At 36.6% G+C, this 26,634-nt stretch overlaps 1 protein-coding gene across 1 annotated transcript; it reads right to left on the minus strand.

The window, feature by feature from the left end:
- Window positions 1–1,143: 1,143 nt before the first annotated feature.
- Window positions 1,144–26,634, minus strand: tspan17 (tetraspanin 17). Its single transcript, XM_067457175.1, has 8 exons — window positions 26,174–26,634; window positions 13,469–13,519; window positions 12,252–12,398; window positions 11,821–11,991; window positions 11,501–11,626; window positions 8,886–8,933; window positions 7,383–7,499; window positions 1,144–3,118 (listed from the first exon to the last, which is right to left on the minus strand). The coding sequence occupies exons 1-8, from the start codon at window positions 26,258–26,260 to the stop codon at window positions 3,053–3,055; spliced, it is 813 nt and encodes a 270-aa protein (XP_067313276.1). The 5' UTR covers window positions 26,261–26,634; the 3' UTR covers window positions 1,144–3,052.

Here is a 26,634-nt window from a genome sequence, read left to right on the forward strand (position 1 = left end):
CCAGTTTAAGAGGGAATTTTGAGTTATTCTAATATGATATTGTCGGATAATGAAATCAATAAACAACGTAAAGTCCTCAATTTCACAGGACATCTGATTACAGCTGAGAACCATTTGTTTGCAGGAACCAGAGTACTAGTACTGCCCAAAACGACAAAAAACATTCAAATATGAAATAAACATAGTATTTTTTTGCATTCCAAGACTTGACAAGAAAATTATATTTTTCCTAAAAGCATCAAAAGAAAAGCTGAGACTGTTAAAAAGCAACCTGCATCCGTTATTTGTGTTGAAGATATTTCAAATTCTGTTGCAACCACCACGACTGAAATCATTTCTCTATGATGAGGTAGAATCCAAACATTTCTGTGAAGACGTGAATGGGAATGTAAACAAAACTAAAAGCTTTTGTGATTCATATTTCAAAATGCATTAAAAGTGACAAGTGTGATGTCAAGCATTATGCCGGGAGAAAATCGAGACATCTTTAAATCGTTCAAAAACTATATTGATATGAATTCACAATCCACGCAAAAACTGTTCTGTACAACTGTTCTAGAAACTCCAGCTCCTTCGATAAAACTGTGCTTAAAGATTGGCAAACATTTCGAATGACTGTAAAGTACAAACTACCACAGCTGGTACAGAGAAAGGCCAGCAAAAAGGCTCAATGGTTTTTAACACCAATCATCAAAAACGTTTCTGATGAACCAGCACAGAAAAACCACAGAAAATGCAAAAATAAGCCAATGCATGCACAAGGACTGTCTAATTCACTACACCAACACAGATTTGCAATGTTTTTCAGTTGTGTGCCTACAATCAGACAAACATAACATTTTATTCACATATGTTTGTGCATTGCACTTTGAAGGGCAAGTTATATATGACATAACATTAGTAAGAGAAGCTGTTTACATTCATGATATGCAAGAGGCTTCCTTTAAAAGGAAATGTGAGTTCTTTGTTTAGGAAAAAAAACAGGCCATTGCATGATAAAGAAAATGAGGAAGGGAGATCAAAGAAGGTTGCATTTCATATTATATATATATATATATATATATATATATATATATATATATATATATATATATATATATATATATATATATATATATATATATATATATATATATATATATATATATATATATATAATTTTTTTTTTTTGGTTGCATTTTTTCATGACAATTACACATTTTTCACCTAGATCCGCATTACCATATTGCCTCTCGAATTTTACTTTTGAGATTATTGTAATTGATATACATTAGCTTCTTTTCATTTTAATTACTTTTTTTTCTGTATTACATAAATACAATTATTTGTCAATTTAAAATCAAAAAAGGCAGTAAAAAAAGATTTAAATATAATTTAAATAATATACTTTTTATATAGTAATTTTTTGTCAGTATGGTAGTAAGAATTTAGGGGGAAATGTGATTCATGTGCAAACTCCATTTGTCTTTAAGCATGATACAGAAATGCAACCTAGACAATCATGTTCTTGATAGGTTTTCATGAGTGTCATCTATTTAAGTCCAAAAAAAAGTGGCGTATAATCTTCAAAAGTCTTGTGTCTGCATTAAAAAAATGCCTCTAGTATTCACAGGTAGGAGTCAGCAACCCCCTCCTGAAATCTCACATTTTACCATTCGCTCTGACAACGCAGGTTATATAGACCCTTGAACCAGATGATTCAGTTTACTCTGTCGACACTGCTAAAACCACTCGGGCACGTTCAACATACACAGTACGTCATTTATCTTACTTTGCACATTATTAGCTTTAAGGTCAATGCAGACACCTTCTGAAGACAGCTAGGTGAAACCGCACTGGTCTGGCATTTGTAATGGTAGTCGTAACATCCCCACACACGTGTGCAAGTGTTTAAAGAGGTCTACATTGCCATGCATTTTTTATAGATGATTGCATGCACGTTGCACAAAGCAAGAGAGACTAAATAGTAAAAAAAATCCATCCTAAAGGTCCATGTGCTGCGTAACTGCCAGAGGCTTCGGCTACCATCTCTATAGGGCTCAATAAGGCATGTCATCATACACACGGCTAATTCAATCTGTCCACTTCATGTGCACTCACGTCAGATTCATTTCGCAAAGTTTTCCAAAGGGAATGTATACGTCATGACTTCTATAAAACGATCAGCTGGTTAGTATAGCGATGTATATCTTCTATGAGTTAAAGCAGCAGCATATTAATAATAATACATTATTAGTGTCACTACAGCATATCACTATCTAGCAGAGTAGCGAAAACAATGATTCATAAGCAAGTCTGAGAAAGCGATTCATACTCTTTTGCCACAGAGACGACCAAAAAAAAAAAAAAGATTTAGAATAAAATATAGCTATGCAGACAAAATAACAGACCATTTCTCCACCTCCCCAACAGTAGTGGTAGAACTCACAAAATAAATGCATACGTGTTATTATCAAGTACGTTGTTCTGATTAGCTGCCCTGTGCAACAGAGAGCCAATCAGAGGTAAGAGTCTAAATGTCCATCGGCTCGATTGACTGACAGACAGAATGTAGTGTAAAAAGCTAAACCCACACAAGTGTATAGAGAAATGCACTGCTGTAAGGCTTTGTTTAGTTCATGGCTCCTATATTTAAAGTTTCAGTGGTTGATTTGTGTGTTTCTCCAAAGCAAGTCATCCACAGGTTAATGAAAACACCCTCCGCTTGACATTAATTCACCAACACGAAGGAGAGTCTGGTGAATGTTTTAATAAGGGCAAACGAAAATAGTGTTCGATCAAGAGACAGCAAGATCGCAGATAGCTTGATCTCGGTGTGACATCTCACATAAAGATCCATCTGGATAGCCTCTATAAGAGCTTGTTTTTCAGATAAGGAACCAAAAAAAACATAGATAGAAAGTCCATTTTGTAAAGTCAGCCAACATACAATGTCCGTAAGGTTTAAAGGGCAGAATTTCCCAGCTCAATGGTGTGTAAACAGGGCTGATTTGCAATTAGCTCACAGCCAAAATCACAGAGGTCACTGTCAGCTGTCGCCCTCTGCAAAGGGTTACCAGTTGGCTTTGACCGCTCTGATGTCACTCACCAGGTTCTGAGCCAGACATATCCCAAAAATCTGAAACATATATAAAAAAAAAGACATCAAAGAGGAGAAAAGGAAGTAGCAGTTTAAGAAAAATTACTATACACAAGTGCTCTCATTTGTATTCTTACCTATCCAAACAGCTGAAACATCTCTACTAATCTACAGATATATTACACAGAAACAGGGGTCATATTTAAAATTAAAATTAAACCTATTTTGCATAAAGAAAATGAACCCTGACTTTAGGATCAATAAAAAATGTTAAGGATATTTTCATGACAATTAAGCATATTTTTTTCACGCCCATCCTTAAAGTGATAGTTCACCCAAAAATGAAAATTTGCTGTTAAAAGGCACAATATGTAAGATTTCTGGATTAAAATATCCAAAAACCACTAGAACAATGTTACGTAATTTTGTTGACTTTTTTCCATTAATGTTTAAATCCAAAGAAATAAGCAATTTTAACTATGATATGGACAGTGTCTGTGCGTCACTTATCAATTATGCAGAAACCATGGAAACACCAAAGACGAATGTATGATTAATATATGATTTGTTTTATTAGATAGGTGAGCAACGTTTTTATTTTATTTTATCAACTGTAGGGGTGACCGCGAATAGTCAAGAAACTTAGAAATCAGAAACAGTTCGGACCAATGAAATCATCAGGGCGGGCTTTAGACGATGATGGACAGATGATCAACAGTAACGTAATCATCCACGTCATCAAAGGGGCTTGTTGCATTTGTTCAAATCCTAAACGGAGAGCTTGTTTGTATATGCATTCACCTTCACTATTTTCTCTGAAATGATGATCATTTTGGTAAGTAACTGTGTATCCTTAAAATCTTTTTTTTACAACACCGGCAAAGATCGTTTATACCAGCGTGCATGCAGACAGGGTTGCCAAGTTTTCACAACAACCCATCAACTACTAGCCCAAAACTACTAGCCCATTTTTTCGTTACGAATGAAAAAATGGCATTGGAGGGGTAAAATCCGTGTTATTTTGGGTAGGTCGCATTCCTGGGTCTATATATCACATAACTGAGGTCGCTTTTTAGTATACGTCAGGCTAGCTCAATATGCTCAATACTTTAAAATTCAAACACATTGTTTTCAATGAGTGTACACACAGTCAGCGGCATTCGGCGCCTGTCCACGGCGTCTCAGGAAGTTGTTTAAAGTCCTGCCGCACCATAGAGCGCTATTTCAAGGTTTTATATTACATTTATATTATATTTCCCTCAAATCGTCAATGTGCTTACTGATTTCACTCTGTGCTACAAGATACACCCATCGTGCAGCTCTTCTGTCAGAAGTCGTTTTCATATTGAGCTCGCCTTTAAATGATTTGCCGGTGTGAGATACCTGAGACGTGGCGCTGAGCTTCGTGTCCGGTGTGCCACCCCCTTTAGGCACAATCGGCTTAAGATTGTGCACTCAAAGTGTTCTTTTCCTCTCTAGGCAGGTATTTTTTTAGGTTTTTTATCAAAATGTTCTTTTATATATTTGTGTGATGTTCTGTATTTCGATCACGGCTTTAAAATGTTATGAGAACGTTTTACGAATAATTATCCACAACATTACCTTTTATTTAAACCTAAATAAGAAAGCCATTGTCAGTTCGTCAGTCAGTTGATCGCTTTATTTAAATGGACTGCATTTATATTGCGCTTTTATCCAAAGCGCTTTACATTTTTGCCTCACATTTACCCATTCATACACCGACGGCGATGTCAGCCATGTAAGGCGCCATCAGCTCGTCGGGAGCAGCTGGGGTTAGGTGTCTTGCTCATGGACACTTCGACACTTGGTCAGGTGGAACCGGGGATTGAACCACCAACCTTCTGGTTTGTAGACAACCTACATGAACCACTGAGCCACTGCCGCCCCACTATTTATTAAAAGTTGTTCCTGTGTGCAGTATGTAAAAGAAAATAACAATAGTTTTATTGCTGAATAATCTTGTGCCCCTCCCAATCCATTCACACACACAAAGATGATTCGACTATCAATCGACTATAGAAAGATTTGTCGACAATTCTGATTCGAATGTGTAAATCCTTATTCGGGGACACACCTAATCAACTGTTTTATTGTTTAAATCTTGTGTTCTTGATTTACTGATTCATTTCGCTTCTAAAGACCTCAATGTATTATCAGGAGCTGCGGCTATTCATTTAGTTTTGCCTGTATATGTTTTTTTGATGGTAGCTATTGACTTCAATTATATAAATCACAGAGGATCACGGATTCAGCTAAAAACAAAGTAATCTACATCTCGGATGGCCTGAAGGCAAGTAAATTAACAGCAAATTTTCATGTTTAGGTAAACTATATTTTTAATTGCAAGCCTTTGCAATATCCTTCACAATGAAATAATGACATACTTTTTTAAATTTTATTGTACTTTTTTAAAGACACAGTATGTAATTTTTCCCTGCTAGAGGTCATTTATTCCGCACAAAAAAAGGCATAGACAACGTAGCACCGTTTTATCATATTAGAATAATTTTTTGTGTGTTGATGGCATAATGCTACTCTATGCGCTCACTCGGTGGCTACTATGAGACACTTGTTGCACACTGCAGTAAGCTAGATTGACACTAGGCATGGTAAAACACGGTACTCGCTGTAAATCAAGAAGAAAACATTTAAACAATAAGATTGTGTTGAGCTATACAACAATGGTTTGTTTCCTGTCTATGGATTAATTCAAACAGTTGCTCACATGTCTAAAAAACACATAAAATATTAAAGGCTCTTTGGTGTTTCCATGGTTTCTACAAAATAGAACATTTCAGAAATCGAGGGTATGACGTCATTGATATGGTCTGTGTCCTGTTAAAATTGCTAATTTTTCCGCATTTAAAGATTGTTGGAATTTTTTTGGGATAATGTATGTACACAAGTTAACAAAATATATAACATTGTTCAAGTGGTTTGGATATTGGATATCATATTATACACTACCTTTCACTACCTTTGAATCGAACATTTTTAAAGAAATTAATACTTTCATTTATCCAAAAGGATGCATTAAATACAATGAATACATGACAAAGACATTCATAACATTATGAAAGATTTATTTCTTAAATAAATGTTGTTCTTTAAATAAATGAAATTAGTTTACAACATAGAGAATAATAAGAAACATTTCTTGAGCATCAAATCAGGGACCCACTGTATATTAGGTGGCCTTTACTACTATGTACTAACATTTAAATTAATAATTTGATACAATGCACTTATTGTGTACTTATTGTAACATTTAAAAAAAGAGCTGCATGTACGCATTACCTGTATGTATGCAATTACCAGCATCTGTAATTCATTTCTGTAGTTACATCTATAAATACACTGCTGTACTTATTTTTTTATGCAGGTACATAGTAGTTAAGGCCACCTAATATAAAGTGAGACCCAAATCATCATATTAGAATGATTTCTGAAGTATCATATGACACTGAAGACTGGAGTAATGATGCTGAAAATTCAGCTTATCCATCACAAGAATAATTAAAAAATGTAAATATATTCAAATAGAAAACACTTATTTAAAATGTTAATAATATTCCACAATATTACTGTTTTTACTGTATTTTAAAATCAAATAATAAGAGACTACTTTAAAAACATTACAAAAATCTTACCAAACAACCCTAAACTTTTAAACAGTAGTGTACATTCTAGTATATGAAAATACCACAATGCAAAAATAACACACACACACACACACACACACACACATGTTGGTCTATGTGGTTTACAGGGACTCTCCATAGGCGTAATGGTTTTTATACTGTACAAACCGTATTTTCTATCCCCTTACACTGCCCCAGCCCCTAAACCTACCCATCACAGGAAACATTCTGCATTTTTACTTTTTCAAAAAATCATCATTTAGTATGTTTTTAAGGTCATTTGAATTATGAGGACATTTGATATGTCCTCATAAACCACATTTATAGTGTAATACCAGTGTAATACCCATGTAGTTATACAAATTTGTGTCCTCATAAACCACATAAACAGGCTCACACACACACACACACACACACACACACTTATATTTTGCTGTTATATGACTCTGACATTTTAATATTTGCTTTGCTATCCATTAATGTCGGAACTAGAATTAAAGGTGTATTTTAAGGTTTAACCAGAAGGGTGCAGCATGATACTTATTCTTGTCTGCCTCATTCAAGCTAATCTGTTCAGTTATTACGACATCTTTAAAGGACATTTGCATACTTTGAAGCATTTCCATTATCATTGCCCTTACCTGTAATAATGCAATCCCCACAAAAATCCCAGCAACGATGATCAGATTGTCCTGTAGCCACTTTTCAAACTGCCCCACACAGCCTTTGGTGTAAATGTACTTCTGTTGATCCAGCTCCTATTAAAAAGATTATTTAAAACAGCACATCACTTAAAGGAAAATGTCAAATCTAAATAAGAAACTAAATCTTCATATAAGTGCACAGTGTGTCATATTGGTGTTCGCTCCTCCAAGTTAACCTTTAATCTTTACACAAGTCCAGGATAAACAATTAGGCCTTCACCTGGGCAGACCTGCGCGTTAATCTATTTGAGAACAAATATCCTCTCTGGAAAACTGGAGGAACTCACTCCCACGCTAAGCAGACAAAATGTCACACAACTCCCCACATATAACCTGACACAGTGAAGATCCAGTTTGTATTACACAGACATACAGTAATGTCGTAACTACTGTCTATCGGATTCTGGGAAGGAAAGGAGATGAAAAGGTGTAATTTGGGGCTGTCATTGACATTTGAAGGTGAAGAAAGAGAAAGCCACACAATCCAGCTTTTGTGAACCATACAAACACGTTCTCCATTGAATCATTTTCCCCCCAGGGAAGAAGACACAAAAGACTTTAGAAACGTAACACCAAAACAGTAGGAAGTCAGAGGGATTCAGAGAAAGCCAATAAAAGGAGAGGAAAATGGCTGTATGACAGTTAACTGCTAGCTTTTTCTTTTTCTCTTCCTTCCTCCAGATAATATTTAAAAGAATGATTCTTTGAGCAGACATTGGTTTATTGTCTTTCCATTACCTACAGCTCAAAATAAAATAAAAAACACTGTAACAGCAAATACAACCTATTAAAAGGTGGATTGCGAGAGAAAGAGTATCCATGGATACAGGAGAGACGGTGGTGAACCGTGGGTGCAGTGTCACTCCACCCATGCTGGCATAAGCCGCTGACTTCCCAATTACAGAGCTCCACAATTTCTCGTGGCTAAAACTAGAAGCTAATTATCACTTTTAAAGGCTTAAACTGTTATTAAGGAAGAGAAGAAGAGGAACTCAAATGCTCTCAGAATCTCTCATGCGTTAACCCTTCTGTGCTCTTTTTTAGAGGGTGGTCTGACGCTACACAATTTATAAACTACATCGTGTTTTTTCATCATTACGAATATGGTAACCCTTTAACATATTTTCTCATTTGTTAACATTAGTTAATATATTAACTAATCTGAACTAAAAGAGAGTAGCATGTTTAAAATAAATGTATTATTAAATGTTGAAATTAACATTAAAGGAATAGTTTACCCAAAAATTAAAATAAAAAAACAACTTTACATTTTCAGGGTGAACTATCACTTTAAGACAAATAAATGCTAGAGTTACTGTTCATTATTCGCTTATGTCAACTAATGTTAACAAATTCAATCTTATTGTAAAGTGTTAACCAAGAATCTATCAGGATGTGCACAACTGACAAATGTATAACGACATATAATGACATCCTCACCCCTTGAAGCCGCACATCATAGCCACACTGTGTATTCAGAACATCTTCCTAGAGAGACCAAGAAAACATGCTCAGTTTATTTCAAAACATTTCTATAGAATCGCAGACTTCACAATAGAATAAAAAACTATCTGAAGCACAGAATACAATGTTTCAGATCAAATGTAATGTTTAAGATCAAATGATTTTTTTTCCGTAAAATTCTTATAACATATTTATATAGAATAGCCTAGAAAATAATCATCAGGACAGAATACATCATTTAGAATAAAACGGAACTTTAAAAATAGAATATAACAAGGACAGAATATGTTTAAAAATATATAAAAATGGGGATATAATTATTAGTATAAAAATGTAATCATTTAGATAGAAAAGAATATAATCAAACTGATTAAACAGAATATAAAAAAACAATAGAAGGGTTTAAGCATGCAAACTACATATAGTAACAGGCTCCATTTGTTAACATGAAGATTTGTTAACTACATCAGTTAACATAACATATTAACATCAAATATCCCTAAAGCTTTTTATCAATCTTAGTTAACATTAATTTCAACATTTACAAATATATTATTTAAATCAAATGTTTTTATTTAATGGACACCAGATGAACATAAACTTACAATGAACAGCTGTATTTTAACTAATGTTAACAAAGATGGATAAATAATATTGTAACAAATGTATTGCTCATTGTTATTAAATGTTTGTTAAAGCATTAACCAATGTTAACTAATAGGACCTTAGTGTAAATTGTACATACAAAAAAACAAAACAAAAAACAAGTTGACTTATGATTTATCCCTAGACACTGAGAATAAATAAATAAATAAACAAAAACAAACAAACAAACAAACAAACAAACAAACAAACAAATAAATAAATGCAAACCTCACATGTGCTTTAATCCTGAGATACATCCCTTAGGCCATGTTTACACCTGGTATTAAGATGCTTTTTGGTCGATTCGATCACAAATGGATGAGGCTAAATGCAAGTGTAAACGGTGTCTAAATCACCTTGAGCTTGTTCACTTTTGACCATTTCCAGAGGTAGTCAAAGACCTGAAGACCCAAGTTTGGTTTTGGCCCAAGGTTCTCACACCATTTGTGATTTTGAACACGCACTCACAACGTTTGTGGCTTGCGGCTATCAGAGCAGAAGCGATAACTGAAGCTCTCCGTGTGTTTTCGCCACGTCTCCAGTTGCATTCATGTGAGTATGGGTGAGTATATTTTGTCCATTAGATCTAAAGATCTGAAAAAGCACATACCTGCTCATAGACTCTCCCCTAAAAAAACAGGACAGAAGTGCTTGAAAGTGGACAAACGAGACAGATTATAACACTAGGGTGTAAACGGGTATTGGGCTGGGGGGGTGATATGGTAAAAAAATTATTTCGTTTTTTTTTGGGGTTGAATGGAGATACACAGTATATAACCCTGTATTTTTTATGTGTTTCGGTTTGGTTTAAAAAAATCTGTAATTATTTTAATAATAATTCATTTTATTTCACATCCTGCCCAATGATATCCTGGAAAAAAATGTCGATGTTAGAAGGATTTTAAAAAATACAGTAAATGTAATGTAGACTATGCAATGTATTATGTATAAAAAGGGGTTAAAATCACATTACATTCTAACTTTGTAACATTGCACACATTACAAACAAAATGAATAATTCACTAAACTAAAAAATAAAATAAAAACATATAGCCTACATTTGATTAGCCCATTATAATGGTCACTTTCATAAAAATATACATACTTGTAGGTTTAAAAATCCACATATGGCACATTTATTGTCCAACAACAAATATTTCAGAAATATGTATATTTTAGTCTGAATTATTGTGTTCCTATTCAATTGCGCTCCACCTGTTTGGTGCGCATGCACGTGGCAGCGCTCATTAACGGAAGCCTGAATTTTAGCGGAGATTGACTTACTTTCCTGCTCATTCTTTCCTGACAATTTTTTTTTTTGCATGATTTTCAAACATTTACAGATAGAGAATATACCTGTGAAATGCCTGGTGAAAGCACAACATCTCAAACACTTTAAAAAGTATTGTCTGTCAGCACAAGTAGCCAAGCCTATCTCTTAGAGCATCTGACAGGACAAGCTGCTTTAAACTATATGTGTTAACTATAACCAGTTATTTTGAAGCCCTTGCGTCATGTTGAGGACAAGTTGTATCATGCACCTTCCCTCTATCAGCTCACTCTGCGTACTCTACTATTTTTCAGATGTGCTCTTATCAATCTACTGTATATTAATATAAACGGTTGCCTCATTCCAAATCGTTTGTAAAAAAAAAAAAAATGGATATATCGTACAAACTTGATATACCGCCCAGTTCTAAATGGGTGTCTCCCTCATCCAAAATGCATCTTAATATCAGGTGTAAACAAGGCCTTAGCTAACATTCTGTTATCAGACCAGCACATCGTTCTATTGTTCTGCGAATGAACTCATGTTAAGATGTTCGGTTGAAAGAGTGCAGTACAAAAGAAAACATGTAAGACTGTGATAACACAGTTAACTTGCTGAAACAGGAGCAGGGAAGAGCAAGTGGTAAACAGATGAAATGATCGTTTCTGGCACTCACAGCAGGGTCTTTGAGGCAACAGGAGAAGGGAACACCACACTTTTCCCGGCTGGGGTTAAAGTCGGTGCAGTTGAAATAGATGTTCAGGTTCCAGTCATTCGGTCCATGAGCACCACAACACGACCACTGATGTAATTGACACATGACATCGCAATTAGCATCATACAGCTGTAATTTACAGTTAAACTTTTTATATAAAGAATGCATGATGGCTCAGCGGGTGTCTTGAATTTCCAAGTGCGCACTTACATATCTGGATCATTCAAAATATATACCACAGCGCAGCAGAAAATGAGAGGGAAAGAGAAGTGCTGACTCACATATTCTTGAGCAAAGTCAATGAGGTTCTGGAGGTCAATGTCATCCCGATATGCTTTAACATTGTTGTTGATGAAGAAGTTCAGCTGGTCTTTTATCCAGTCTTTAAACACGAAGGCTAAAATGCCAGCTGTGAGCTCCAGGAAAAAGATGAGGCCCAAAAACACTGAAAACTAGAAGAGAAAACACACAGACAGGGGAGTCAGAACTAAACATTTTCAGGTGAAAATTTCTTAAATAAAATCATTGCCATTTAAATTTCCTCCAGGAGGCATTTCAATTACTTCTGGGTGTATTCTTGTGTAATGGCCAATTCATTTCATTTAAACGTCCATATCTGGAAATAAATAAGCTTTGAAATCAGAGACGGGGAAACAGGTTGCAGAAAAACGGGAGGCAGGGCTCGTAGGCCGGATATAAGGCTGCAACTCACAAATTTGAGCAGAAAAGTGTTTTCCCGGAGCGCACCGATGCATCCGGCAAATCCGAGAATGAACATCACCCCTCCTACTACGATGAACAGCCAGACCGGGTCGAAGCCGCCCAGATCTGTGATGGAGGAAATGTTTGACAGCACTCCCTGTGGGACAGACACATCAGACAGAGTTGTTTTAAGTCCACATCCTGACCTTAAAATCCCTCACCACCTGCCAAGCCGCCGCAACTCTCCACAGTGAATTATGCCTTCCACGTGTGGATTTCCACATCAGGGTGGAATCTCAGTTCAATCTCACAACTAACAGTAGGTTTTTGACCATGCTGACAGTGAATATAAACAAGGATCATTTTCTGTATGTTCTTGCTTGGTTTGTCGTGATAGTGAAATAATAAGACACTCTGAAATTAGCTTGAACACTTATTTAAAATAACGCAATTCCCTCAGTCTGACTCTTAATGCTTTATTTCTGTAATTAACATTTGGCAAATGTAAAAATGAACCCTTTATTAATTATTTACATGGTGTTACAAAGATGTTCATAAATTGGTTGACATTAATACAAAGTGCCATATGGCCTACACGTGTCTTTTAGCAGAACAATCAACGACTGAAATGGAGCAATTTCCAGGTTATTAATCAGCCAATTGGCTTCTGGATTCATTAAGTCGCCTCAAATTAGTGCGAAGAAATTACATTCACCTTTCATGCATGAATACATAACCGCGAGAGTGACCTTTTCCGAGAGGGACGACAAATCAGAGAGAGAGTAGTCACAATAAATACAAAGCCTTATTGAGCTATGTGGCACGATTAAAGGCCTGCAACAAAAATATAACAAAGACATTAAACTGGCATGGAAATAAATAAAATATGCCACCCATATGCTCTCAAATGTCATGGTTTAAGGGGGCTTCAATGGATGTTTTCAGACATCAAAAAGAGGAAGAAGCAACATGGGGGATACACAGAACAGCTTTACATTTGGCAAAAAGAACATGAAGTCTAACAGGAAAAGATGTTAAACATTCATGCTGATGCTTTAACAGGCAGATGACATGGTATTTGTAGGTAGTTTGTACTTCTAAAGTGCGTTTTTGTCTTCTGTTTATGTTATGATTATGTTGCTCTGGCAACCACATGGATAATAATATTAGGAATCTGAGGCATGTCACCAATCGTTGTGTTACTCAGTATTTGTGTTTCCAACTTGCCTTTTCTGCCCAGGCCCAAAGTCCAATACCCAGGAATGCAGCTCCCAGCAACTGCAACACACAATAGAATTTATCACATTTACACCATTTATACAATTCATTCTCGCTCCATAATGGCATGAGGTTACTGCTATGTGCAGACAGCACTGCTCTCTCTTTATCTGAGAGCAATCCATCAAAAACCTTGGCAAAGTTTCAATCAAAGATCTGGAAAATAGTGATTTCCTTGCATGCACTGCCATTTCTGGATGTCACTGCTTACAGGAAAAAGTTTTATTCCATTGAGGTTTATGGTTCAATAATTTTACAGCATTTGCACCCAACTGGATCTGGGGCAAATTATATTCTATACTGACTAACACTTTAAAAGTAGAGTACACGCACACACAAACAAAAAAGTATTTTCATTTCAAGTCTTCCTCACCCAGATGCTGATCTAAACCTTTATATTCATTTTTCAGGAAAAAGAGATGCTACTGATGTTTGGCATTATATGTGAGAAACAGGTCAAAACTGTAATGTTAAGGGTGTGAGATATTTATGATCTACAATAATATTATAATTGTTCTTATAATGTGTGAAAAAAGTTAATGTGTGAGCTCAACTGACATTATCTACTCATGAAAAAACAAAAACATTTTATAAAATATTATATCATCATACAACCCCGACTGTTATTAACAAAAAATCTTCACCTCCATCATAGCTCCCACTTTGCATAACGAAACACACCAGATTTCACTTCAATGTCAACTGGTCAAACCTACCATAATCAGGTATAATCAGGTAAGCATGGTACCATTATGAGAACTGAATAAATGCAAATGTAATTGAGATTTAAGACCTACAGAATTTTGGATGTATGGCCTATATATATATAAATATACGTAAATAATGCAGCAGCAAACATTAACAGGGAAAGAATAGGGTTAACATTTATGCAAGATTGTGGCCAAACTGGTACTGCAATCACTTTCAAATGACTGTAGAGCGGTGTAAGCTACCATACTTTTTGTTTAACTTTTATTAGACTCCAGGTCGAAAGAAAAGTGTTTTCACTTTTTGAAACAACTGCAACAACTGTTTGATGCAGAAAATGTGAAAAGCACATTCTCTGCAGTCCAAGCGCGATGCACTACAAGCTCACTCTCGCTCATGTCCGAGGTAAATCACCATCACCACTATGTGTTTTATTGAACTAAATACATTACAATCGGCTAAAATGAATACGCAGGTTACTTTTCTGAACAAGAGCGCTCCCAAGTCCGTGTTTATCACACTGTTGCTGTGAATTGCTGCACAGTTCGGCACACACACACAAAATACCGACAGTTCAATAGGGAACGCGCATTACCAATTTTTCATACAAACTCTGCCCTGTTCTGAACTAAACTGCCGGTGTAAAAACACCCTTTATTTATATTATTTAAAATGAGAGAAATCACTGCTCTTTGATAAGCATCTATGACCTTTGATACATGTCTAGTCTTCATGCTGTATTATTGATTATTACTGAATAAGTATGGTTTCACTAATAATAAAGTTACATTTGCATAAAACATGCATATTTGTCCATATCCATGTTGATTACAGTATTAAAACGTAATTTAAACTAAATTTACGATAAATTTACAACTGATAAAAATGTGCAATTTAATCGTGATTAATCATGAGTTAACTCATAACAATCATGTGATTAATTACGATTAAATATTTTACTCGATTGACAGCCCTAATATAAAAAAAAATGAATCCTGCATGGTCAAAATAACAGTCATACTTCTGACTCATTTGCCAAGCAGAAAAGCTTATCAGCCAATGCAAATAATTAAAAATGCCAACATTTCAGCGTTGCCGATGTATAGGTTCGATTAACCACTAAATCAATTCAGGTATCCAATTTAAAAAATTTTAGTGACTGATCACATCTAAATTTTAATTCACAGAAATTTAATTTGGCCAACTGAAAAATTTAGATGTGATCAGTCACTAGAACGTTTTCAATTGGAGACCTGAATTTTTTTTTACAATGTAGAACTTAGTCAGGGTAGTGCCAAATAAAATGTTTAACAGGAATAAAAACAAGGTTGTGAATGGATACAATTACAATGAATTTAATGGATTGTACTGGTTTTTAACTACACATACAGATTGTTCAGGTGATGAAATGCCTTTCCAAAACAAAACAAAACTTTTAGCAGACAAAAACTAAGGGTGAGTTCACAATTGTGTTTTGGTTACAAGTCATTTTTAAAACTGAACATAAAGAAACCTACACAAAAAGAGGTTAGGATATATTTTGTGCCGAAACATCCAAAATAATGCTGTGTGGGCTAAATGCGCACGCTGCATATGATGCTATATGATGGAGATGACAACCCAGAGCTTGTAAAATGTGTGAAAGAGATCTGTCAAAACAACAGCAATAATCCCTCCATTACACTCACAAACGAAGATCTGCTGCGAGTAGACGAGGTTCAGATGCATGTACCGAACTGTGATGGGCAAAATCAGGACTATGATGGAAAAAACATAGAACTTCAGCATTTTGTTGATTTTAGTGTTGTATCTAGTAAAATCACATCCTGTTTTTGGTTCAAGTCTCTTCTTTGGTCTGTGTTGCACTCATATTTGTCGAACCGCACCAGAGTTCGTTTGAAAGCAAACCACCATATCGTATAGACCTTATTCAGTGTAGTGTGATATCACTCGCAGTCTTGTTTAGTGCGCTATATGGGTTCGGATGGGAGTGATCACACTTATTCAAATGAAGCAAACAAAACAATCGCACTAGAATTCGTTTTAATCAAAACAAAACTGCCAAGTGTGAACACATCCCGATCGGATCCTATATAAAACATTTTTAAAAGTTGTTGAACCTTTTTACAATGCGTGCCATTGTAAAGACTGCAAGTCTATCCGTCACAGCTTAGTTTTCATCCTTATTAAATTCAATAACAGTTCTAAATTGACTACGGTCTATAAATTCAACTTCTGAGTCACAAGTCATTAGGTCGACTTTTGTAAAAATAAAATTAAAAATACATTAAAAAAAGTCATACACCACGTTTATCAAGCAGAAATGGTACAGGAAGAAAAGGAAGACAGAGGAGATTGGGATGATACTTTACTTTTAACCCGGGCATCACAGCTTTTCAGTCTTAAGCACATGCACCAACTACTAGGCCATGACACCAAGGACAATTTTGACTGACCTTCTTGATCTAATGTGTTATCAAAACTACAGATTCCCCTGTCAAACTCCCGCTGGGCTCTCAGCTGTGTGTTTGACTGCAGGTTAGAGCAATCCCAGCGTGAGGGGAAACGTGAGAGTGGGGAGGTGAGAGTTAGAGGTCGGGTATCAACAGCCACAAATCCTATAATCCTATTTCCCTGTGGTCTCTGCTAATCCAATGGATGGATGGGACAGAGCTAAGGGCCAGTCATCCACTGCACACACTTTCTCTATCAATACATACTACCTCCACTCATCGCTATCATGAAGACATCAGTCTATCTATCCCCCCAAATCCTGACCGACTTGATCCAGGGGAGGACGGTGTTGTGTCACACCAATGTGGATATCGGGATGAAAAAACAATCAAGCATCATAGAGCACTTCATTAACTTATTTAGTTATTATGGCCAATCAGAGGAAAGCTGCCATCTCACACAGTAAGATGATTAGACATACAGTATCTCTGTATGATCACAAATGGCAGCCAAATAAACTCTTGGCTTAAACGCTCAGCTGTGACAGGGAGCAGAACTACTTTTTCCACCAGCTGTTACATCCATAAGAACAGCTTTTGCTTTCCTTCTCCTTGAGCCATCTTCTGACATCTTTATTGTTATTTGATTAAAAAACTGCTGCATCACCATGGAAACTTATGCTTTTGGAAAGTCTGACTCAGTACATAGTAGTATTTCTAGTAGTATTTCTATTTTATTAGTACTGTTTGCTAAAGCAAACATCAACGTTAACTTTTCTCACAGAACTACGGGTTACAGATTTAAACAAACTAACTTTCTCGTAACTCATCCCAAAGCATTTGTTACATGTACAGTCCCTGACAAAAGTCTTGTCGCTTGTGTACAAATTGACCTAAAGTGCCGCTGAAATATATTTCTAATCAAGATATTTTTACAAGAAATGGCTCATTTTAATCCCACCAGCTTTTGTGATAATGTTTCAGTGAAAAACTAAACTTTCAAAAAGTATTCTAATATTCACAGCTTGGTAAAGCCCATTGAGTCAATTTTTGCAAAGACATAAGTGTTGTCACCTTGTCATATGAGCTTCACCTGTGACTAATAATGGATCAATTAGGTCTCAAGTGTGTATAAAAAGAACCCCAGTACGCTAGACCTTCACATCAACTGCAACTAGACCTCTGCAAACATGCCTAAGATTCACCCTGAGACTAAAGTTTTGATTATCAAGAGGCTGAAGACCAGATCCACTGCTGATGTGGCAGACACCTTCAATGTGTCTCAGCGTCAAGTACAGAGGATAAAAAAAGATTTGAAGAGACTGGAGACGTTTTTGACAAGCCCAGGTCACCCCGCAAGACAACTGCTCGAGAGGACCGTTTGTTGGCTCGAAAATCCAAGGCCAGCCCATTTTCCACTGCAGCAGAGCTCCACGAGACCTGGTCACCTGAAGTCCCTGTGTCAACCAGAACAGTTTTTCCGGATTCTGTCTCGAAATGGCCTCCATGGTCGAATCAGTGCCCAGAAGCCAGCACTAAACAAAAGACAATTGAAAAACCGTGTGGCATTTGCCAAGGCCCACAGCCTGCTAAAAGGATGGACGCAGGAAAAGTGGCAGAAGGTGGATTTTTCAGATGAATCTTCTGTTGAATTACACCCAAGTTGCCGCAAATATTGCAGGAGACCTACTGGAGCCAGAAAGGATCCGAGATTCACCCAGAAAACAGTGAAGTTTGGTGGCGGAAAAATCATGGTCTGGGGTTACATCCAGTATGGGGGTGTGCGAGAGATCTGCAGGGTGGAAGGCAACATCAATAGTCTAAAATACCAAGAAATCTTAACTACCTCTTATATTCCCAACCATAAAAGAGGCCAAATTCTGCAGCAGGACGGTGCTCCATCGCATACTTCCATCTCCACATCAAAGTTCCTCAAGGCGAAGAAGATCAAGATGCTCCAGGATTGGCCAGCCCAGTCACCAGACATGAACATCCTTGAGCATATGTGGGGTAGGATGAAAGAGGACGCATGGAAGACGAAACCAAATAATACTGATGAACTCTGGGAGGCATGCAAGACTGCTTTCTTAGCTATTCCTGATGACTTCATCAATAAATTGTATGAATCCTTGCCAAACCGCATGGATGCAGTCCTTCAAGCTCATGGAAGTCATACAAGATATTGCATTTGGATCTCACAGCACCACAACTTAATTTGCTGACATATTTTTGTATTTGCAGTAAATTTGTTCAATTTCTCTATAGGCGACAAAACTTTTGTCTTGCCAAAATTTGACCTTTCTGTCTTGATTAAATGATAAATATTTTTTCTGTGAAAATTATTTATTTCAGTGCATTAAACATCATTTGGAGGGTTTTAGCTTTTCATATGAGCTATTTCTAACACCAATGAATTAATTAAAAGTCAGGTTAATATCAGGTATTTCTAGAAAATAGATAAGCGACAAGACTTTTGTCAGGGACTGTACATGTACAATACTCAGTGTTGCTGTTGTTAACTACAACTAAAACTATTACTAAAACTATTGTAACTTCAGTAACTAAGTTAATGAAACAAAGCTGAAATAAAATAAAATATAAACATTAATGAAAAACATACTTGGAAAATTAGAAAATGAAAAAAAACGAATAAAAATGACAAAAGCACAAAATTAACTGTAACTAAAATTTAAATGAAAAATATAAATATAAAAAATAGCTAATTCTAAATATTAATGAATACTATAAAACTGTACAAACTAAAGGAATGTTGTAATGTTACCTTAAATAATATAGCTTATGGAGAAAAAGTTTACTTGGAGGTGGTAGGTATGAGTAATTGTGTAATGAGGTATGATAGGAGTCATTTTATTTTATCTATAGCACTATATAGTTATTTTTGCTGGAAACAAGTTTTTCACAAAGCCGAAATTTAAGATGGCATTGAAATTTCACAATTACACACAATACACAATACTTCACTAACTGAGCAAAAAGTTTTTTTGACGATAAGTAAACATTCCGTAATAAAAAGTATTACTATAAACAAATGCAATAGAACAGATACAAATGAAATAAAGAAATGTGTTTTTCCACTTAGATATTCTTATTAAAGCCATGAAATGTTTTCAGGCAAAAGCAGTGAGTGATGTTTTCCATTGACAGCAGCAGGTAAATTAGGCTGCTGTCACTTTAAGACCGAATGCACGGATCCAGTGATCACCTTCCAACCATTTCACCCACCGGGGGTTTGTGCACAGACAAAAGCATATCTATAAAAATAAAATAAAAAGAGGACGGAAAAAAAAAATTCTCAACAACACTCTCACTTACATAGACCACTCAAACCTTTCATAAAATTATTATCTTTCATAAAGTCTGAAAAGGTTGAAGTGAATTACAAAAGGACATTTACAGGCTTCATTGCACAGGATATGCGAGAAAGGCACTGACAGAAGCCTGCTTTGTGAAAACCGCTCATACCTGTTTTGTGCAACTTGTGTATGTGGTTAAATATGCATCTAAAAATGCTATGACGAAAAAAGTATGTCAGCACAGTCAGCAGACAGGACAAAAATATCTTATATTTCAAATTAGTGTGAATGCCGCCTATTAGATCTCCCAATATTTCCACAGAAAATTTTACTTGCAAATGTAATTATTTAAAAAGTACCTATGATCACATACGCAATAAAACAAAAAAAACATTTTATCATGACTACTGGTATAGGTCCACCACTAAGGGTGTGTTTACACTTGCAGTTCGGTTCTCTTGGTCCAAAGCAGGACTAAAATGTATTTAGTCCTGGTTTGCTAAGCGTTCACACTGTAATTTTTAAGACCGAACCTAAGGATACAAACAAAAAAATTAAGGTTTTTTGCAACAGAACTTACAGAGCAAACATCCAAACCAATGTTGTGTGCTGGGCTAAATGCGTTCGCTGTACATACGATGGCATCATGACAACACGTGAACTTGTGCTTTTAAAATGTGTAAAAGAGTCAAGAGCACCGGGAACTCCTTTATTGCATAAACGAAGATCTGCTGCATGGACACCTGTACCGAACCGTAATAGGCTAAACAGCCCCTATGATGGGAAAAGAAAGGTGTGCTTCGGTATTGTCGTTTTTAGGGTCTGGTGACATCACATCCTGTTTTTGGCTTGTTTAGATGTGTTTAGTCCGTGTTGTGTTTATATATCTGTTGACCCACACCAGGGTTTGTTTGGAAGCGGACCTAGACCCACCTTTTCAGGGATTTCAGTCCGCTTGTTTTGTGCGCAGGTTCCCACTTATTGAAAAGAACCGCACTAACAAAGCAATCCCATCAGGAGTCGTTTTAATCGATCCAACCTGCCAGGTGTGAACTATAGAGCCAAGTACTTATGATAAGATATAATATTTCTTATTATAACTTATGATTTTTATCTGGTGTATTGTCAAAGAACACAGACAGAGAAAGTCATACAGGTTTGGAAAAACAAGCAAATGATTGCAGCATTTTTGGGTTCAATATCTCTTTAACGAAGCACCTAGCAACCGCATAGCAACATTAAAAAACACTCAGACAAACCTTATCAACTGCAATGCAACACCCTGGCAATCACCAACAGCAAAAGAATTTACAAGAACAATCACCACTTTCTTCAGAAATCGTAAAAGTTTAGTGTTGTCCTTCTCATATTGTTTACATGGTTAGAAAATTTTGTTCTCTGGCCTGTATAAAGGAAATATTGTTTTCGAACAGAATGCCAGAGGCGTGTTACGAACGTGACTTAAGGGGACGAATCTCACCGTATACTTTAGTCTATTTCAAAAGAACAAAAACTAAAGCAGTTCATCATTACTACATAATTGCTGAATTTCCGCCCTGCCTCAATATCAGCATGTTAAGAGTCATTTTTAATATTTGATGGAACAGTGAGAATGACTCAGGCTTGATTCATTTGTGTTTTAGTGAGAATGAGTCAATGTGTGCGAGTGAGAGTAGGGCCTGCTGGGAAATGGCATGGAAATAAACTCCCTCGCAGAGCAACAGAGGAAGAGGGGGAACAGACATGTGGTTCCCATCTGCCATTTGAACCTGGAGGATATGAAAAGGAAAAACATACAAAAACACAGTCCGTAATAAACACTTCAGGTTTCTCTCAGAAATCAGAAATATGCATCGCTTTGTTTGTACAATTATACATGAGCCAGACGCATGAAGCGTGCAAACAAATCCAGCAGTCAAACGTTTTTGTCACGTCAGGGGCGGTGTGTGTGACAATAGTCGCACGGCCCCGTCAGCTCCATGGCGTGAGGATGAATGGGGTTCACCGAGACACACAGTGCCGCAGCTCGCACTCGGGCCCCTCAGATGCTGTGGGAACAGCACGTCCCTTCTCTCACACACAACATTTGCTCACCCCCAAACATCTTCATTTGAATACAAGACAAGGGAGCTGCTAGGCTCCCAAATGGAAAGGAGGAGGAGAATTTGGAGAGGATGAATTAAAGACTGCTGGGTGGAAAAGGGAGGGGGGTCTTTAATGTTGGGAATGTTAAGATGTCCCTACAAAGCCTCCTGGGCAGATATCAGACTGCGATTACAGAGCGAGGCGTCTGTAATTACAGGCCATCAACTTGGCCCAGTCTGAAATTGGCGAAGGGAGTGCTCTGTAGGGATCAGGTAGGTTTCTGACCGATCAGACTGTCTCCACTTTAAACCAATCAGACAGGCATTAGACGGTATGGGTGCGCAGGGGTCAAACAGTCTGCAAAGACAAAAGGAGTCGAGAGACAATGGAAGGCTTTCAGACACGACGACGAGGGACAATAAATGCAAGGAAGTATGGATATCAGACTTAATTATTGATGCTATTGCTCATAATTAGAGTTATGGATTTGAATGACCCATAACACAAGCACAGTTTTAGCTAAAGACATGAATGATACAACTAATTATGAGAATTGTTGAGACACACAAGTCCAAAGCTTCCGTGTTTGCCATGTTCTACCAGTCAGCATACACTTTCGTCACTGGTAGTTCCTTTCGTGCTGGGCGTCTGGCTCCACAGCGCAAGCCTCTGCTGACTGCGTGCGTGCCTCGCCCATTTGGTGAGGTGTTTATAGGTTTATATACCAAGCGGAAACCACCCATAGTTTCTCTTGAAGCCAATATGGAAGTGACTTAAACTGCAATATCTTGACTGGCCACTAGGGACAGGCTCCAGAAGGGAGCAGAATTTCATTGAGCCCCATGTTAAAATGCCCAACTTTACAGAAGAAAAAACATATTCACAGCCTGGTAGAAATTGTGGTTTTGGTCTATACGGCTAATTTGGCTTTGTGACAACTGTGAGGGGGGTGATTTTTTTTTATATAACTTATTTGTTTACATTATATAAAGCCTTAAAGTTCTGCATAATTAAGGCCGTGGCCACTTTGATTGACAGGTGGATAGCCATTTATCCGTTGTCTGTAAGTCTCCACCCACATCCCGCCTCTTTGACCATTTTCTGTTATCCGGGCGTGACATACGATGGCGCGTCGCCAGGATAGCAACAGCCAGCTCGCGTCTACTTTACACTTCAAAACTGCACTTCAGAATCCAATGGGTGACGTCACGGACACTACGTCCATATTTTTTTAGTCTAAGGTTTATAATCGACACGCTTGCAATTGTGCTATTCTTTGAAACGAACGAGGGCGACTCAGAGTAATTGTTCTTTAAACCATCAGGAAACAGCGGTGAGAAGTAGTACACACTAGGCCCTACTCTGAAGTAGTCGAGTTTCACCTCTTACATGTTCTAAACACACCTCTTAAGCATGCAGAATAAGTGGATTTTGTTTGTAATAACGGCTAATTAATTAATTGTGCAGTCCTAATATATATATACCTATACACAGACACAGAGAAAAAATAAATGCCAAACCTGCAGTGTTATTTTATTATTATTAAACTATAGTATTTATTAATATTCTGGTTTAGCTTTAATATATCTTTATTTCAGTTTCAGTCTTAGAGACTTCAATACTTGTTATTTTATTTCAAATGAGTTTTGTCTACTTCTTATATTTTATTTCAGCTAGATTTCCACTAATGAGAGCGTTTTCGTCATATAATGAAAGTCAAAACAACACTGGGACCCATTGATGCGCGGCCACTGAATGGACGCGGGAAAAAACACCACTTCTCAAAATATCTATTCTAAGAATACCTTCTTTTGTGCTCCATAGAAGAAAAAGAGTCATGAGGGTGAGAAAACTGAACGTTCATTTTTAGAATCAGATTTGACTTACAGTGAATAGCACCTCAAAGTTTGAGTCAACTGTTTAATTTAACTACAACGTTTAAGAGAGGGTTGATTTCAGCTTCCAGGAGTATAGACTGACATTCTGGCCACAATTTGGTGAAAACACTGGCGTCTGTAGTTCCAACAAAACACAATAGGCTCTCTATAACGTGGGAACAATGGCAGTATGAGGGCTCGTTGTTACAGAGGGTGGTGGATCATTATGCGAGGTTAACATTTCAGGCGGGACAGAATTAAAGCATGAGGGGGCTCCAATTACCATCACATCCTCCAGAGGGGTCTTCTCTTCACTAGCACATTCAATCCTAAACAATGAAGAGAAGCCAAGCTGGAATTTATGATATCAAGAATCAGGCTCCAGATGATCTGTTCATCCCAGAGGTGACTCATGGAAGCTTCCCGCTCTAAGTGATTCCTTTTATTTTACAATTTATCACTCTCTTACATTGAATGATTGGTTCTTAATGATGTTGTAATAGAGAAATCTCCATAAGAGTCACTTGAGAGAGAGCTTCACCCGCAAAAAATAAAAAATCTTGTCATCATTTGCTCACTCTCAAGTTGTTCCAAACCCATATGCTGTTATTTTTTCCGTTGAACTGAAATGGATATTTTTCACTTAATTAGTGAATATGGCTGTCAAGCTTGAAGAAGGACCAAAAATAGTAAAATAACAGTCATCCAGATCATTTCCTATATTCCAAGTTTCCATAAAGGGTTAGTTCACCCAAAATATGAAAATTCTGTCATTAATTACTCATCCTCATGTCGTTCCAAACCCGTAAGACCTTCGTTCATCTTTGGAACACAAATTAAGACATTTTTTATGAAAGCCGAGAGCTCTCTGATCCCTCCATAGACAGTTCATGAAACTACCACTTTCAAACCCTAGAAATGTAAAAAGACATACTTAAAGTAATCCATGTGACTCAGTGGTTTACCTTATGTTATTTTGTACACGAAAAAACACTTTATTTACAAAATATTAACCTCCAAAGTGCATTAATGCAATGTCTTCTCTTAAGTCAACACAAAACGCATGCATCGTGGTGTTCTTGTGAATGCACGCTGGAGATTAATATTTTGTAAAAGTGGCAAATTACGTTTTTTTTTTTTTTTTTGCATAAACAAAACACTCATGTCGCTTCATAAGATGAAATCACATGGATTACTTTTATGTTTTCTGAGCTTGAAAGTGGTAGTTGCCTAGGCTGTCAATGAAGGAACAGAAAGCGCAGATATCATCGAAAAGATATTAATTAGTGTTCCAAAGATGAACCAAAGTCATATGGGTTTGGAAAGACACGAGGGTAAGCAATTAATGACAGAAATTTCTCTTTTGGGTCAACTAACCAAGTCATATAGCTATAGGACAGCTACAGTGCACACGCCATATGGACTACTTTTATTTTGCTTTTACACATTTTTGTAGTTTGACAGGTCTTGGTCACTATGAACTTATGTGTTTTTATTTGTATTATTCCAGTGGTGGGTGGATAACAACAAACAACATAACAATGAGTAAATAATGACAATTTTAAGTTTTGCTGAAGTATGTATTTCGATTGGAAAACCATACAAAGAAATAAGAATAGATAACGGACATGTAAGGTTAGTGATTTAACATTACAGCCAACACCACCATAACCTCTAAATCGATACAAGAACATGGAAAATATGTTTGTGGAAAAGAAAAAGACTGAAAAGGCCACAAATGTATCATATCAAACAGAGATGGGGAAACTGAACGTTGTGAGGTAAGTTAATGGGTCTATCTGTTGAACCTGTGAATTGACCAAAGCTCCCCCAACTAATGAGACCTGGATAATCTTATACCCTCAACTCCAACCGGAAAGGTACTGAAAAACCCAGATCCAACAAACACCCTCACCCCAAATCCATTCCCATGGGAAACGGATTATTTTCTATATGGATGAGAAATTGACTATCTATTCAACACTAAACACCTCAGAAAGATCATTTACTATATGAATAAATGCAAATATAGCACTGTTGGTAAGAAATATTTCATACAAAACAAGTAACTTAGCTACATGTTGTGAAATGAATAAGGCAAACTTGAAATAACGATGTTTAGATGCTGGAAACAAACAATGAAAATATTATGTAGGCAATTAATGAGTTTAAGAGACAAAATAAAAATTAAATAAACTGCAGATCCACAAAACTTACCCAAAATATGATGTTGAATCCGAATAAGAAGTATTTAACACAGCAGCTGACCTCTGCTCCTTTAAAATGATGCTGTTTTCTGCTCATTTTGTCCAGGCCAGCTAACGCTGTTGTGTTGATTCAAAGATCAGCTAAAACTAAACGGAACGGCAAAAATACGATTCGAAAAATATCCATGCATCTATATTTTAGCCCCAGAGGCTGCGACCCAGCAATACATCGCAAACCACAACACTGCACCATCAACAGACGCTTTTTCCACAGAGCTGAATTCTTCCGTTTTAACATATAAACAAGGGATGAGTACTTGAATGGGTGGGCAAATGAATGTTCCGGGTCCCCCCTGATAAACCCCGCTCGCTTTGGATTGGTGTCATGAGATTTGTTTGATATTTTAACCTTGTTGTGAGCGTCCCGAGGAAACAATCCAGAGCAATATAACAACCCAGTAAGAATAGAGA

The sequence above is a fragment of the Pseudorasbora parva genome, chromosome 11 (genome assembly GCF_024679245.1).
Source record: "Pseudorasbora parva isolate DD20220531a chromosome 11, ASM2467924v1, whole genome shotgun sequence".
Lineage (NCBI taxonomy): Eukaryota > Metazoa > Chordata > Actinopteri > Cypriniformes > Gobionidae > Pseudorasbora > Pseudorasbora parva.